General features: G+C 48.2%; 1 protein-coding gene across 2 annotated transcripts; it reads right to left on the minus strand.

Moving 5' to 3' along the window:
* Positions 1-312: 312 nt before the first annotated feature.
* Positions 313-14,815, minus strand: LOC130308723 (AT-rich interactive domain-containing protein 3A-like; the record flags this gene model as incomplete). 2 transcript variants are annotated; one of them, XR_008857663.1, is given in 3 exon segments in its annotated part: positions 313-2,536; positions 2,622-2,857; positions 14,726-14,815. XR_008857663.1 is itself a non-coding variant. In XM_056552271.1 (2 exon segments), coding segments are annotated over 2 exon segments (263 nt in total), but the record flags the coding sequence as incomplete, so codon positions are not given.
* Between the last annotated feature and the right edge of the window lie 1,857 nt (positions 14,816-16,672).

Consider the following 16,672-nt stretch of genomic DNA (forward strand, 5'->3'; position numbering starts at 1 on the left):
ACAAGTTTCTGAGGGCTTCTGCTTGATGCCTTCACCCATGTCGGAGTAATTGAATGTTTTTTGGCTTAAAGGGGTACTCCACTACCCCAGCGTTCGGAATATTTTGTGACATTATGACCATGCCACGCCCACTCAATGCAAGTCTATGGGAGGGGGCGTAGCAGTCGCCACGCCCCCTCCCATAGACTTGCATTGAGCGGGTGTGGTGTGACAAGGGGCGTTTTCATGATGTCACGACCCCCAAACCCAGTATTCGGAACAAAATTTTCCGAACGCTGGGGCAGTGGAGTACCCCTTTAATACTGGGGTTTTGAAAATAAGTTTCCTATTATGTTGTTCTTACAATCTGATTGTTATGGGCAACATTTGACACGTGAATAGGTCACCAGGTCCAATGCTGCTGGTATCCAAGGACCTGTGATTCCGACAACTGGTTCACATAACCGAAGGTCTTGACTTTCCTACATATATGACTTGTACGGTATAAGGGAAAGTCTTTATTGATGTGTCTTGAGGACTGGTTTTTAGTTGAAGTTGGGTTTCGTGGAGTCTAAGTACCTGACATTCCTACAGGTGGGTCTTGTAGAGAGTAAGGACTCCACGTTCATCTGGTCAGGTATCTGAAAACCTAAAGACAGATCTTGGTGATGTTGGATCCCTTAAGAGTATGAGGGCTGTTCTTTCTAACAGTTTAGTCTTGTAAAGCCTAGGGACTGGTCTTTCCTACAATTGCGTCTAAAGACAGGTCCTTATTGACACTTGGTCCTTTCGAGTTCAGTTCGAAGACTGGTTTTCCCTACAATTTGGTCTTGCAGAGTATAAGGACTTTTCATATTTGGTTTTTATAGAGTCTATTGGCAGATTTTCCCACAGATGGGTCTCAAAAAGTCTAAGGACCTGGCTGTTAAGTCTACAGACTGCTCTTGTACAGTCCAAGGTCTGGCCTTTCCAATTGTTAACTCTTATTAGGTCTGGTCTTTCCCCACAGTTGGTGTGGAGTCTAAGGACTTGTCTTTCCTACAATTGGTTCTCGTAGAGCGTAAGGTTTTTCTTTCCTACTGCTGGGTCTTTATAGAATCTAAGGACAGGTGTTCCTCTGTTGGGTTTTTGGGCTGGTAATCGTCCTACAGCTGTTTCTTGTAGAGAGTCTAAAGACTTGTAATTTCTACAATTGGTTCTCGCAGAGCGTAAGAGTTTGTCTTTCCTACTGCTGGGTCTTTATCGAGTCTAAGGACAGGTGTTCCTCTGTTTGGTCTATGGGCTGGTTGTCATCCTACAGCTGTTTCTTGCAGAGAGTCTATAGACTTGTCATTTCTACAATTGGTTCTCGCAGAGCATAAGAGTTTGTCTTGCCTATTGCTAGGACTTCAAAGAGACAGGTCTTTTGTTGGGACTATGGGCTGGTTTTCCTATCACTGGTTCTCGTAGAGAGTCTAAGGACCTGTAATTCCTACAGTTGTGTCTTGTAGCATATAGGGACTTGTTTTGGTGGATCCCACTAACAATGTATGTCGACTGCTCAACTGTTCCCCAACTTTTCCTGTCTGAGAAGCAAGGATCGGGCATGTCACACTTCAGTCTAAGAACGAGGGAACTGGTGCAGTTCCTGTGTCAGATTATAGGTTTAGATCTTTCCCTTTTGATAACCCTATTTGTACTCAATTATGTTATATTCCATAAATGTTGTAAAAGTCCCAGGTGTGTTGCCCAGGTCCCAGCACCGGTGTCCTCCTGACCACAAACTAATGCATACACTGAAAGCAAATCTTATTTTTTATCCTCCCTTCCTACGTTTTTCTCGATTGTGTACTGGCACCATCATCCTAATACATGTAGGCTCCATGGGAGTATGACACGAGGACCGACGTTACATTTTTCCACAGTACACCAGGGATCATGTTGATAAACAGCAGGTGGACCTTCCATCCCGTTGAGTTAAGGGTCTCTGGATGGACCCCATTTCCTCTCTTTTGGCCTTGCCTACTGCTGTCTGAGGTAAATGTGATAGTTCTTTATCTTCCTGGAGAAAGCTGAGCTGACTCTTTGGTTGTCTCCAGTGTTTTTCCAGTAGTGACTTGTCTTCATCTTCACCGCTGTCACTCGAGATCTCCACTGGACGATTTCATAGTAACTCAGAGGCCATTGCTTTGAGGGCATTCATTCCACAAACACAGATTAAAATAACAATAATATAAAAAAAACACTCTTATCTACTCTACTCCATATGTTAAGACTGAATAAATTAACTCTTTTATCATCTTTGGTAAAAGCTACAATTTATGAATTCGTCTTTTCCATTGGTTAAATGCTGGACTTGACCTCTTGAAAAGCAATGATGCCGATGCCCTGTGCCCAGAAGAATAGGGGGCTTCCTGGTGGCGGAGGCAATGTGTATCTGGGTTTCTGTACAGAGGTAAGGTCACCTGGCTCAATCTTTGGTACGATATACTCCAGGTGGGTTGGTTAGAGGTAGGGTGGTTGAAGCAGGTGGTCAACTGAATGCGAAAGGCCATGTTCTCATCAGCTGCAGGTATGGCTGAAGCAGAAGGAAGTCAGAGAGACACATCCAGCTGGCACAGTCCCGCATTGTTCGGCCCCACACCTGTCTATGCATAATTCACCTGCAAGTAGAGTCCTCCTCACCTCCGAAGAAGCCCACCCTCTTTGGATGAGGATGTAAGGTTTTAGGGGCTCTGGATGAGGGTCTGCGCGGGCTCACTGGGTGGAGGGTGTCCTTGTGATGATGATGATGACTGTGGAGGAATTTGTGCTGTAGATTGACTGGAGTGCTCATTGTTATTGACGGAGCTTGTGCTTGTCCCTGTAGATGACGTTGCTCTGTGGGCGAATAACACACCTGAGGGAAGAAGAACAAACTAATCTGTAATGTGGGCAATGGAGAATGTTACATAACTAAATGGACTGCTAACCCTATACAACATAATTGGACAACACTACGGGGGACAGCCAATATCATCATGAATGACCAGAAACAATCCGTAAGACCACTGAAGGTCGAAGGACTTGTCATTCCTACAGCTGGGTCTTATAGATGCTCTGGAATAGTTTTTCTATATTTGGGTCTTGTAGAAACTAATGGCTGGTGTTTCCTATTATAATTTTTTTTTTTTGTGTCCTTGGTAGTAAGGGGTAAAATACATATCTTTATACAAACTATAAACTATATAAGTCTTGTAGAATATAAGGACTGGCGATCCCTACAGTTGAGTCTCTTGGGTCTAAGGAATGATGTTCCCTACAGAACACTCAACAGACTGGACTTTCCAACAGTTTAGTCTTATGGAACCCAAGGACTGGTCTTTCTTCCAGTTGGGTATTGTATTCTAAAGGACGGGTCTGCTTGCTATTGGGTGTTTCCTACAGTTGAGTCTCATAGAATCTTAGGATTGGTCTTTCAATCACTTTAGTGTTATGGAACCTAAGGATTGGTTTTTCCTCCAATTGGGTATCATAAAGTCTAGGGATAGGCCTGCTTGCTACTGGGTGTCGAGGCCTATGCACTGATTTTCCTACAGCTTGGTCTTGCAGAGCCTTAGGTCCTTTTTTCCTTCATTGAGTATCTGAGTCTGAGTCTAAGGACTGGTCTGCTCCCTGTTGGGTCTTGTACAGTCTAAGGACAGGTCCTCTCACTGTTGGGTCTCGTACAGTCTAAGGACAGGTCAGCTCACTGTTGGGTCTTGTACAGTCTAAGGACAGGTCCTCTCACTGTTGGGTCTCGTACAGTCTAAGGACAGGTCAGCTCACTGTTGGGTCTCGTACAGTATAAGGACAGGTCCTCTCACTGTTGGGTCTCGTACAGTCTAAGGACAGGTCAGCTCACTGTTGGGTCTTGTACAGTCTAAGGACAGGTCCTCTCACTGTTGGGTCTCGTACAGTCTAAGGACAGGTCTGCTCACTGTTGGGTCTTGTACAGTATAAGGACAGGTTTGCTCACTGTTGGGAACTCGTACAGTATAAGGACAGGTCTGCTCACTGTTGGGTCTCGTACAGTATAAGGACAGGTCTGCTCACTGTTGGGTCTCGTACAGTCTAAGGACAGGTCTGCTCACTGTTGGGTCTTGTACAGTATAAGGACAGGTCTGCTCACTGTTGGGTCTCGTACAGTATAAGGACAGGTCTGCTCACTGTTGGGTCTTGTACAGTATAAGGACAGGTCTGCTCACTGTTGGGTCTCGTACAGTATAAGGACAGGTCTGCTCACTGTTGGGTCTCGTACAGTATAAGGACAGGTCTGCTCACTGTTGGGTCTCGTACAGTATAAGGACAGGTCTGCTCACTGTTTGGTCTCGTACAGCCTAAGGACAGGTCAGCTCACTGTTGGGTCTCGTACAGTATAAGGACAGGTCTGCTCACTGTTGGGTCTTGTACAGTCTAAGGACAGGTCCTCTCACTGTTGGGTCTCGTACAGTATAAGGACAGGTCTGATCACTGTTGGGTCTTGTACAGTATAAGGACAGGTCAGCTCACTGTTGGGTCTTGTACAGTATAAGGACAGGTCTGCTCACTGTTGGGTCTCGTACAGTATAAGGACAGGTCTGATCACTGTTGGGTCTCGTACAGTATAAGGACAGGTCTGGTCACTGTTGGGTCTCGTACAGTATAAGGACAGGTCTGGTCACTGTTGGGTCTCGTACAGTATAAGGACAGGTCAGCTCAATGTTGGGTCTCGTACAGTATAAGGACAGGTCTGATCACTGTTGGGTCTCGTACAGTATAAGGACAGGTCTGGTCACTGTTGGGTCTCGTACAGTATAAGGACAGGTCTGCTCACTGTTGGGTCTCGTACAGTATAAGGACAGGTCTGCTCCCTGTTGGGTCTCGTACAGTCTAAGGACAGGTCTGATCACTGTTGGGTCTTGTACAGTATAAGGACAGGTCTGCTCACTGTTGGGTCTTGTACAGTATAAGGACAGGTCTGCTCCCTGTTGGGTCTCGTACAGTCTAAAGACAGGTCAGCTCACTGTTGGGTCTCGTACAGTATAAGGACAGGTCTGCTCACTGTTGGGTCTCGTACAGTATAAGGACAGGTCAGCTCACTGTTGGGTCTCGTACAGTATAAGGACAGGGCAGCTCACTGTTGGGTCTCGTACAGTATAAGGACAGGTCTGCTCACTGTTGGGTCTTGTACAGTCTAAGGACAGGTCCTCTCACTGTTGGGTCTTGTACAGTCTAAGGACAGGTCTGCTCACTGTTGGGTCTTGTACAGTCTAAGGACAGGTCAGCTCACTGTTGGGTCTCGTACAGTATAAGGACAGGTCTGCTCACTGTTGGGTCTCGTACAGTATAAGGACAGGTCTTCTCACTGTTTGGTCTCGTACAGCCTAAGGACAGGTCAGCTCACTGTTGGGTCTCGTACAGTATAAGGACAGGTCTGCTCACTGTTGGGTCTTGTACAGTCTAAGGACAGGTCTGCTCACTGTTGGGTCTCGTACAGTCTAAGGACAGGTCTGCTCACTGTTGGGTCTCGTACAGTATAAGGACAGGTCTGCTCACTGTTGGGTCTCGTACAGTATAAGGACAGGTCTGCTCACTGTTGGGTCTCGTACAGTATAAGGACAGGTCTGCTCACTGTTGGGTCTCGTACAGTATAAGGACAGGTCTGCTCCCTGTTGGGTCTCGTACAGTCTAAGGACAGGTCAGCTTACTGTTGGGTCTCGTACAGTATAAGGACAGGTCTGCTCACTGTTGGGTCTCGTACAGTATAAGGACAGGTCAGCTCACTGTTGGGTCTCGTACAGTATAAGGACAGGTCTGCTCACTGTTGGGTCTTGTACAGTGTAAGGACAGGTCTGCTCACTGTTGGGTCTCGTACAGTATAAGGACAGGTCTGCTCACTGTTGGGTCTCGTACAGTATAAGGACAGGTCTGCTCACTGTTGGGTCTCGTACAGTATAAGGACAGGTCTGCTCACTGTTGGGTCTTGTACAGTATAAGGACAGGTCTGCTCACTGTTGGGTCTCGTACAGTATAAGGACAGGTCTGCTCACTGTTGGGTCTCGTACAGTATAAGGACAGGTCTGCTCACTGTTGGGTCTCGTACAGTATAAGGACAGGTCTGCTCACTGTTGGGTCTCGTACAGTCTAAGGACAGGTCTGCTCACTGTTGGGTCTTGTACAGTATAAGGACAGGTCTGATCACTGTTGGGTCTTGTACAGTATAAGGACAGGTCAGCTCTCTGTTGGGTCTTGTACAGTATAAGAACAGGTCTGCTCACTGTTGAGTCTTGTACAGTATAAGGACAGGTCAGCTCACTGTTGGGTCTCGTACAGTATTAGGACAGGTCTGATCACTGTTGGGTCTCGTACAGTCTAAGGACAGGTCAGCTCACTGTTGGGTCTCGTACAGTATAAGGACAGGTCTGATCACTGTTGGGTCTCGTACAGTATAAGGACAGGTCTGCTCCCTGTTGGGTCTCGTACAGTATAAGGACAGGTCTGCTCACTGTTGGGTCTTGTACAGTATAAGGACAGGTCAGCTCACTGCTGGGTCTTGTACAGTATAAGGACAGGTCTGCTCCCTGTTGGGTCTTGTACAGTATAAGGACAGGTCTGCTCACTGTTGGGTCTTGTACAGTATAAGGACAGGTCTGATCACTGTTGGGTCTTGTACAGTATAAGGACAGGTCTGCTCACTGTTGGGTCTCGTACAGTATAAGGACAGGTCTGCTCACTGTTGGGTCTCGTACAGTATAAGGACAGGTCTGCTCACTGTTGGGTCTCGTACAGTATAAGGACAGGTCTGATCACTGTTGGGTCTCGTACAGTATAAGGACAGGTCTGATCACTGTTGGGTCTCGTACAGTATAAGGACAGGTCTGATCACTGTTGGGTCTCGTACAGTATAAGGACAGGTCTGCTCACTGTTGGGTCTCGTACAGTATAAGGACAGGTCAGCTCACTGTTGGGTCTCGTACAGTCTAAGGACAGGTCTGCTCACTGTTGGGTCTTGTACAGTATAAGGACAGGTCTGCTCACTGTTGGGTCTCGTACAGTATAAGGACAGGTCAGCTCACTGTTGGGTCTCGTACAGTATTAGGACAGGTCTGATCACTGTTGGGTCTCGTACAGTATAAGGACAGGTCTGCTCACTGTTGGGTCTCGTACAGTATAAGGACAGGTCTGCTCACTGTTGGGTCTCGTACAGTCTAAGGACAGGTCTGCTCACTGTTGGGTCTTGTACAGTATAAGGACAGGTCTGCTCACTGTTGGGTCTCGTACAGTCTAAGGACAGGTCTGCTCACTGTTGGGTCTTGTACAGTATAAGGACAGGTCTACTCACTGTTGGGTCTCGTACAGTCTAAGGACAGGTCTGCTCACTGTTGGGTCTTGTACAGTGTAAGGACAGGTCTGCTCACTGTTGGGTCTTGTACAGTATAAGGACAGGTCTGCTCACTGTTGGGTCTTGTACAGTATAAGGACAGGTCTGATCACTGTTGGGTCTCGTACAGTATAAGGACAGGTCTGCTCACTGTTGGGTCTTGTACAGTATAAGGACAGGTCTGATCACTGTTGGGTCTTGTACAGTATAAGGACAGGTCTGATCACTGTTGGGTCTCGTACAGTATAAGGACAGGTCAGCTCACTGTTGGGTCTTGTACAGTATAAGGACAGGTCTGCTCACTGTTGGGTCTTGTACAGTAAAAGGACAGGTCTGCTCACTGTTGGGTCTTGTACAGTATAAGGACAGGTCTGCTCACTGTTGGGTCTTGTACAGTGTAAGGACAGGTCTGCTCACTGTTGTGTCTTGTACAGTGTAAGGACAGGTCTGCTCACTGTTGGGTCTCCTACAGTCTAAGGACAGGTCTGCTCACTGTTGGGTCTCGTACAGTATAAGGACAGGTCTGATCACTGTTGGGTCTTGTACAGTATAAGGACAGGTCTGCTCCCTGTTGGGTCTTGTACAGTATAAGGACAGGTCTGCTCCCTGTTGGGTCTCGTACAGTATAAGGACAGGTCTGATCACTGCTGGGTCTCGTACAGTATAAGGACAGGTCTGCTCCCTGTTGGGTCTTGTACAGTATAAGGACAGGTCTGCTCACTGTTGGGTCTTGTACAGTATAAGAACAGGTCAGCTCACTGTTGGGTCTCGTACAGTATAAGGACAGGTCTGCTCACTGTTGGGTCTCGTACAGTATAAGGACAGGTCTGCTCACTGTTGGGTCTTGTACAGTATAAGGACAGGTCTGATCACTGTTGGGTCTCGTACAGTATAAGGACAGGTCTGCTCACTGTTGGGTCTCGTACAGTATAAGGACAGGTCTGCTCACTGTTGGGTCTCGTACAGTATAAGGACAGGTCTGCTCACTGTTGGGTCTTGTACAGTATAAGGACAGGTCTGCTCCCTGTTGGGTCTTGTACAGTGTAAGGACAGGTCTGCTCACTGCTGGGTCTCGTACAGTATAAGGACAGGTCTGCTCACTGTTGGGTCTCGTACAGTATAAGGACAGGTCTGATCACTGTTGGGTCTTGTACAGTATAAGGACAGGTCTGCTCACTGTTGGGTCTCGTACAGTATAAGGACAGGTCTGCTCACTGTTGGGTCTCGTACAGTGTAAGGACAGGTCTGCTCACTGTTGGGTCTTGTACAGTATAAGGACAGGTCCTCTCACTGTTGGGTCTTGTACAGTATAAGGACAGGTCCTCTCACTGTTGGGTCTTGTACAGTATAAGGACAGGTCTGATCACTGTTGGGTCTTGTACAGTATAAGGACAGGTCTGATCACTGTTGGGTCTTGTACAGTATAAGGACAGGTCTGATCACTGTTGGGTCTCGTACAGTATAAGGACAGGTCTGCTCACTGTTGGGTCTCGTACAGTATAAGGACAGGTCTGCTCACTGTTGGGTCTTGTACAGTATAAGGACAGGTCTGATCACTGTTGGGTCTCGTACAGTATAAGGACAGGTCTGCTCACTGTTGGGTCTTGTACAGTATAAGGACAGGTCTGATCACTGTTGGGTCTCGTACAGTATAAGGACAGGTCTGATCACTGTTGGGTCTCGTACAGTATAAGGACAGGTCAGCTCACTGTTGGGTCTTGTACAGTATAAGGACAGGTCTGCTCACTGTTGGGTCTTGTACAGTAAAAGGACAGGTCTGCTCACTGTTGGGTCTTGTACAGTATAAGGACAGGTCTGCTCACTGTTGGGTCTTGTACAGTGTAAGGACAGGTCTGCTCACTGTTGTGTCTTGTACAGTGTAAGGACAGGTCTGCTCACTGTTGGGTCTCCTACAGTCTAAGGACAGGTCTGCTCACTGTTGGGTCTCGTACAGTATAAGGACAGGTCTGATCACTGTTGGGTCTTGTACAGTATAAGGACAGGTCTGCTCACTGTTGGGTCTCGTACAGTATAAGGACAGGTCTGCTCACTGTTGGGTCTCGTACAGTATAAGGACAGGTCTGCTCACTGTTGGGTCTTGTACAGTATAAGGACAGGTCTGATCACTGTTGGGTCTCGTACAGTATAAGGACAGGTCTGCTCACTGTTGGGTCTCGTACAGTATAAGGACAGGTCTGCTCACTGTTGGGTCTCGTACAGTATAAGGACAGGTCTGCTCACTGTTGGGTCTCGTACAGTATAAGGACAGGTCTGCTCACTGTTGGGTCTTGTACAGTCTAAGGACAGGTCTGCTCCCTGTTGGGTCTTGTACAGTGTAAGGACAGGTCTGCTCACTGCTGGGTCTCGTACAGTATAAGGACAGGTCTGCTCACTGTTTGGTCTCGTACAGTATAAGGACAGGTCTGATCACTGTTGGGTCTTGTACAGTATAAGGACAGGTCTGCTCACTGTTGGGTCTCGTACAGTATAAGGACAGGTCTGCTCACTGTTGGGTCTCGTACAGTGTAAGGACAGGTCTGCTCACTGTTGGGTCTTGTACAGTATAAGGACAGGTCCTCTCACTGTTGGGTCTTGTACAGTATAAGGACAGGTCCTCTCACTGTTGGGTCTTGTACAGTATAAGGACAGGTCTGATCACTGTTGGGTCTTGTACAGTATAAGGACAGGTCTGATCACTGTTGGGTCTTGTACAGTATAAGGACAGGTCTGATCACTGTTGGGTCTTGTACAGTATAAGGACAGGTCCTCTCACTGTTGGGTCTTGTACAGTCTAAGGACAGGTCTGCTCACTGTTGGGTCTCGTACAGTATAAGGACAGGTCTGATCACTGTTGGGTCTTGTACAGTATAAGGACAGGTCAGCTCAATGTTGGGTCTCGTACAGTATAAGGACAGGTCTGCTCACTGTTGGGTCTTGTACAGTATAAGGACAGGTCTGATCACTGTTGGGTCTTGTACAGTATAAGGACAGGTCTGCTCACTGTTGGGTCTTGTACAGTATAAGGACAGGTCTGCTCACTGTTGGGTCTCGTACAGTATAAGGACAGGTCTGATCACTGTTGGGTCTCGTACAGTATAAGGACAGGTCTGCTCACTGTTGGGTCTCGTACAGTATAAGGACAGGTCTGCTCACTGTTGGGTCTCGTACAGTATAAGGACAGGTCTGCTCACTGTTGGGTCTCGTACAGTCTAAGGACAGGTCTGCTCACTGTTGGGTCTTGTACAGTATAAGGACAGGTCTACTCACTGTTGGGTCTCGTACAGTCTAAGGACAGGTCTGCTCACTGTTGGGTCTTGTACAGTGTAAGGACAGGTCTGCTCACTGTTGGGTCTTGTACAGTATAAGGACAGGTCTGCTCACTGTTGGGTCTTGTACAGTATAAGGACAGGTCTGATCACTGTTGGGTCTCGTACAGTATAAGGACAGGTCTGCTCACTGTTGGGTCTTGTACAGTATAAGGACAGGTCTGATCACTGTTGGGTCTTGTACAGTATAAGGACAGGTCTGATCACTGTTGGGTCTCGTACAGTATAAGGACAGGTCAGCTCACTGTTGGGTCTTGTACAGTATAAGGACAGGTCTGCTCACTGTTGGGTCTTGTACAGTAAAAGGACAGGTCTGCTCACTGTTGGGTCTTGTACAGTATAAGGACAGGTCTGCTCACTGTTGGGTCTTGTACAGTGTAAGGACAGGTCTGCTCACTGTTGTGTCTTGTACAGTGTAAGGACAGGTCTGCTCACTGTTGGGTCTCCTACAGTCTAAGGACAGGTCTGCTCACTGTTGGGTCTCGTACAGTATAAGGACAGGTCTGATCACTGTTGGGTCTTGTACAGTATAAGGACAGGTCTGCTCACTGTTGGGTCTCGTACAGTATAAGGACAGGTCTGCTCACTGTTGGGTCTTGTACAGTATAAGGACAGGTCTGATCACTGTTGGGTCTCGTACAGTATAAGGACAGGTCTGCTCACTGTTGGGTCTCGTACAGTATAAGGACAGGTCTGCTCACTGTTGGGTCTCGTACAGTATAAGGACAGGTCTGCTCACTGTTGGGTCTTGTACAGTATAAGGACAGGTCTGCTCCCTGTTGGGTCTTGTACAGTGTAAGGACAGGTCTGCTCACTGCTGGGTCTCGTACAGTATAAGGACAGGTCTGCTCACTGTTGGGTCTCGTACAGTATAAGGACAGGTCTGATCACTGTTGGGTCTTGTACAGTATAAGGACAGGTCTGCTCACTGTTGGGTCTCGTACAGTATAAGGACAGGTCTGCTCACTGTTGGGTCTCGTACAGTGTAAGGACAGGTCTGCTCACTGTTGGGTCTTGTACAGTATAAGGACAGGTCCTCTCACTGTTGGGTCTTGTACAGTATAAGGACAGGTCCTCTCACTGTTGGGTCTTGTACAGTATAAGGACAGGTCTGATCACTGTTGGGTCTTGTACAGTATAAGGACAGGTCTGATCACTGTTGGGTCTTGTACAGTATAAGGACAGGTCTGATCACTGTTGGGTCTCGTACAGTATAAGGACAGGTCTGCTCACTGTTGGGTCTCGTACAGTATAAGGACAGGTCTGCTCACTGTTGGGTCTTGTACAGTATAAGGACAGGTCTGATCACTGTTGGGTCTCGTACAGTATAAGGACAGGTCTGCTCACTGTTGGGTCTTGTACAGTATAAGGACAGGTCTGATCACTGTTGGGTCTCGTACAGTATAAGGACAGGTCTGATCACTGTTGGGTCTCGTACAGTATAAGGACAGGTCAGCTCACTGTTGGGTCTTGTACAGTATAAGGACAGGTCTGCTCACTGTTGGGTCTTGTACAGTAAAAGGACAGGTCTGCTCACTGTTGGGTCTTGTACAGTATAAGGACAGGTCTGCTCACTGTTGGGTCTTGTACAGTGTAAGGACAGGTCTGCTCACTGTTGTGTCTTGTACAGTGTAAGGACAGGTCTGCTCACTGTTGGGTCTCCTACAGTCTAAGGACAGGTCTGCTCACTGTTGGGTCTCGTACAGTATAAGGACAGGTCTGATCACTGTTGGGTCTTGTACAGTATAAGGACAGGTCTGCTCACTGTTGGGTCTCGTACAGTATAAGGACAGGTCTGCTCACTGTTGGGTCTCGTACAGTATAAGGACAGGTCTGCTCACTGTTGGGTCTTGTACAGTATAAGGACAGGTCTGATCACTGTTGGGTCTCGTACAGTATAAGGACAGGTCTGCTCACTGTTGGGTCTCGTACAGTATAAGGACAGGTCTGCTCACTGTTGGGTCTCGTACAGTATAAGGACAGGTCTGCTCACTGTTGGGTCTCGTACAGTATAAGGACAGGTCTGCTCACTGTTGGGTCTTGTACAGTCTAAGGACAGGTCTGCTCCCTGTTGGGTCTTGTACAGTGTAAGGACAGGTCTGCTCACTGCTGGGTCTCGTACAGTATAAGGACAGGTCTGCTCACTGTTTGGTCTCGTACAGTATAAGGACAGGTCTGATCACTGTTGGGTCTTGTACAGTATAAGGACAGGTCTGCTCACTGTTGGGTCTCGTACAGTATAAGGACAGGTCTGCTCACTGTTGGGTCTCGTACAGTGTAAGGACAGGTCTGCTCACTGTTGGGTCTTGTACAGTATAAGGACAGGTCCTCTCACTGTTGGGTCTTGTACAGTATAAGGACAGGTCCTCTCACTGTTGGGTCTTGTACAGTATAAGGACAGGTCTGATCACTGTTGGGTCTTGTACAGTATAAGGACAGGTCTGATCACTGTTGGGTCTTGTACAGTATAAGGACAGGTCTGATCACTGTTGGGTCTTGTACAGTATAAGGACAGGTCCTCTCACTGTTGGGTCTTGTACAGTCTAAGGACAGGTCTGCTCACTGTTGGGTCTCGTACAGTATAAGGACAGGTCTGATCACTGTTGGGTCTTGTACAGTATAAGGACAGGTCAGCTCAATGTTGGGTCTCGTACAGTATAAGGACAGGTCTGCTCACTGTTGGGTCTCGTACAGTATAAGGACAGGTCAGCTCACTGTTGGGTCTCGTACAGTATAAGGACAGGTCTGATCACTGTTGGGTCTCGTACAGTATAAGGACAGGTCTGCTCACTGTTGGGTCTCGTACAGTATAAGGACAGGTCTGCTCACTGCTGGGTCTTGTACAGTATAAGGACAGGTCTGATCACTGTTGGGTCTCGTACAGTATAAGGACAGGTCTGATCACTGTTGGGTCTCGTACAGTATAAGGACAGGTCTGCTCACTGTTGGGTCTCGTACAGTCTAAGGACAGGTCTGCTCACTGTTGGGTCTCGTACAGTATAAGGACAGGTCTGCTCACTGTTGGGTCTCGTACAGTATAAGGACAGGTCAGCTCACTGTTGGGTCTCGTACAGTCTAAGGACAGGTCTGATCACTGTTGGGTCTCGTACAGTATAAGGACAGGTCTGATCACTGTTGGGTCTCGTACAGTATAAGGACAGGTCTGCTCACTGTTGGGTCTCGTACAGTATAAGGACAGGTCTGCTCACTGTTGGGTCTTGTACAGTATAAGGACAGGTCTGATCACTGTTGGGTCTCGTACAGTCTAAGAACTGGTCTGATCACTGTTGGGTCTCGTACAGTCTAAGGACAGGTCTGCTCACTGCTGGGTCTCGTACAGTATAAGGACAGGTCTGATCACTGTTGGGTCTCGTACAGTATAAGGACAGGTCTGATCACTGTTGGGTCTCGTACAGTGTAAGGACAGGTCTGGTCACTGTTGGGTCTTGTACAGTATAAGGACAGGTCTGCTCACTGCTGGGTCTCGTACAGTATAAGGACAGGTCTGATCACTGTTGGGTCTCGTACAGTATAAGGACAGGTCTGCTCACTGTTGGGTCTCGTACAGTATAAGGACAGGTCTGGTCACTGTTGGGTCTCGTACAGTCTAAGGACTGGTCTTTCCTCCAGATGGGTATTGTAAAGTCTAAGGACAATGTGAGGAAGCTCCATAGGAAATGAATGTTGTCTGTTCTTTGGATTGGTGGGGGTCCCAGAGGTCAGACCCCCACTGATCAGCTAGTCATCCACTATATTATCGATAGAAGAAAAAACATCAGCTGAGGATCTATGTATAGAACATTAACTCTTTAATAGCCTGTCACTCATCTCCGCATGTATAATATTACAGCTATAATATAGGACCAGTGGTCTCCAACCTGTGGCTCTCTGACATGCTGGGAGTTGTAGTTCCCCAGTTAGGTCTCCTGTAAGACTGCCCATGGGTTAAGGAACTTGCTGTCGGCACATCTTGTGTTCATTACGATGGATTTTATAGCGCTCCGGCACTCACTGGAACTTATTGGATTTCCTGAAAGCGACCTGAGAGGCGGCTCCTTACCTGCGTACACAACTCCATTTACTTCCATCGACATGTTGATGCTGCTAATAGTGGAGGCAGACAGGTTCATCGCTGTCTCTTGTCTGTCGTCTGGAGAAGAGAAAAACACGAGATATGAGGAACGCAGCAAAACTCTGCGCACCCCGAGAATGTGTGTACTGGAGGGTGTGATGTGTGTAGTGTGTGTGATGGTGTGCAGTGTGTGTGTGATGGTGTGCAGTGTGTGTGAAGTGTGTAGTGTGTGTGATGGTGTGCAGTGTGTGTGATGGTGTGTGTGATGGTGTGCAGTGTGTGTGATGGGGTGCAGTGTGTGTGATGGTGCGCAGTGTGTGTGATGGTGTGCAGTGTGTGTGATGGTGTGCAGTGTGTGTGATGGTGTGTAGTGTGTGTGTGATGGTGTGCAGTGTGTGTGTGATGGTGTGAAGTGTGTGTGTGTGATGGTGTGCAGTGTGTGTGTGATGTGTGCAGTGTGTGTGTGTGATGGTGTGCAGTGTGTGTGATGGTGTGCAGTGTGTGTGTGATGGTGTGCAGTGTGTGTGTGTGTGATGGCGTGCAGTGTGTGTGTGATGGGGTGCAGTGTGTGTGGATGGTGTGCAGTGTGTTGTGATGGGTGTGCAGTGTGTGTGTGATGGTGTGCAGTGTGTGTGTGATGGTGTGCAGTGTGTGTGTGTGTGATGGTGTGCAGTGTGTGTGTGTGATGGTGTGCAGTGTGTGTGTGTGTGTGATGGTGTGCAGTGTGTGTGTGTGTGATCGTGTGCAGTGTTTGTGATGGTGTGCAGTGTGTGTGTGATGGTGTGCAGTGTGTGTGTGATGTGTGTCAGTGTGTGTGTGATGGTGTGCAGTGTGTTGTGGGATGGTGTGCAGTGTGTGTGATGGGGTGCAGTGTGTGTGATGGGTGCAGTGGTTGTGAGATGGGTGTGCAGTGTGTGTGATGGGTGTGCAGTGTGTGTGTGATGGTGTGCAGTGTGTGTGTGATGGTGTGCAGTGTGTGTGTGATGGGTGCAGTGTGGTGTGATGGTGTGCAGTGTGTGTGTGATGTGGTAGTGTGTGTGTGATGGTGTGCAGTGTGTGTGTGATGGTGTGCCGTGTGTGTGATGGTGTGCAGTGTGTGTGATGGTGTGCAGTGTGTGTGATGGTGTGCAGTGTGTGTGTGATGGTGTGCAGTGTGTGTGTGATGTGTGCAGTGTGGTGTGATGGTGTGCAGTGTGTGTGTGATGGTGTGCTAGTGTGTGTGTGATGGTGTGCAGTGTGTGTGTGATGGTGTGCAGTGTGTGTGTGATGGTGTGCAGTGTGTGTGATGGTGTGCAGTGTGTGTGATGGTGTGCAGTGTGTGTGTGATGGTGTGCAGTGTGTGTGTGATGGTGTGCAGTGTGTGTGATGGTGTGCAGTGTGTGTGATGGTGTGCAGTGTGTGTGATGGGTGCAGTGTGTTGTGATGGGGTGCAGTGTGTGTGATGGGGTGCAGTGTGTGTGTGATGGTGTGCAGTGTGTGGTGATGGTGTGCAGTGTGTGTGATGGTGTGCAGTGTGTGTGTGATGGTGTGCAGTGTGTGTGATGGTGTGCAGTGTGTGTGTGTATGGTGTGTGCAGTGTGTGTGATGGTGTGCAGTGTGTGTGATGGGTTGCAGTGTGTGTGATGGTGTGCAGGTGTGTGTGATGGGGTGCAGTGTGTGTGATGGTGTCGCAGCGCTGTGTGTGATGGGTAGTGCAGTGGTGGTGATGGTGTGTGCAGTGTGGTGTGTGATGGTGTAGTGAGTAGGATGGGAGCAGTAGTGTGAGACTAGGTAGGCAGTGTGTGGTGTGATGGTGTGCAGAGTGGGGTGTGGTGTGTGTAGTGTGGGTGGCAGGTGGGGGCAGGTTGTGCAGAGTGTGTGTGATGGTGTGTGGCAGTGTGTGTGATGGGGGGCAGTGGGTGGGTGCAGTTGTGAGGGGTGCAGTGTGATGGTGTA

The sequence above is a fragment of the Hyla sarda genome, unplaced genomic scaffold, assembly GCF_029499605.1.
Source record: "Hyla sarda isolate aHylSar1 unplaced genomic scaffold, aHylSar1.hap1 scaffold_149, whole genome shotgun sequence".
In the NCBI taxonomy this organism is placed as follows: Eukaryota; Metazoa; Chordata; class Amphibia; order Anura; family Hylidae; genus Hyla; species Hyla sarda.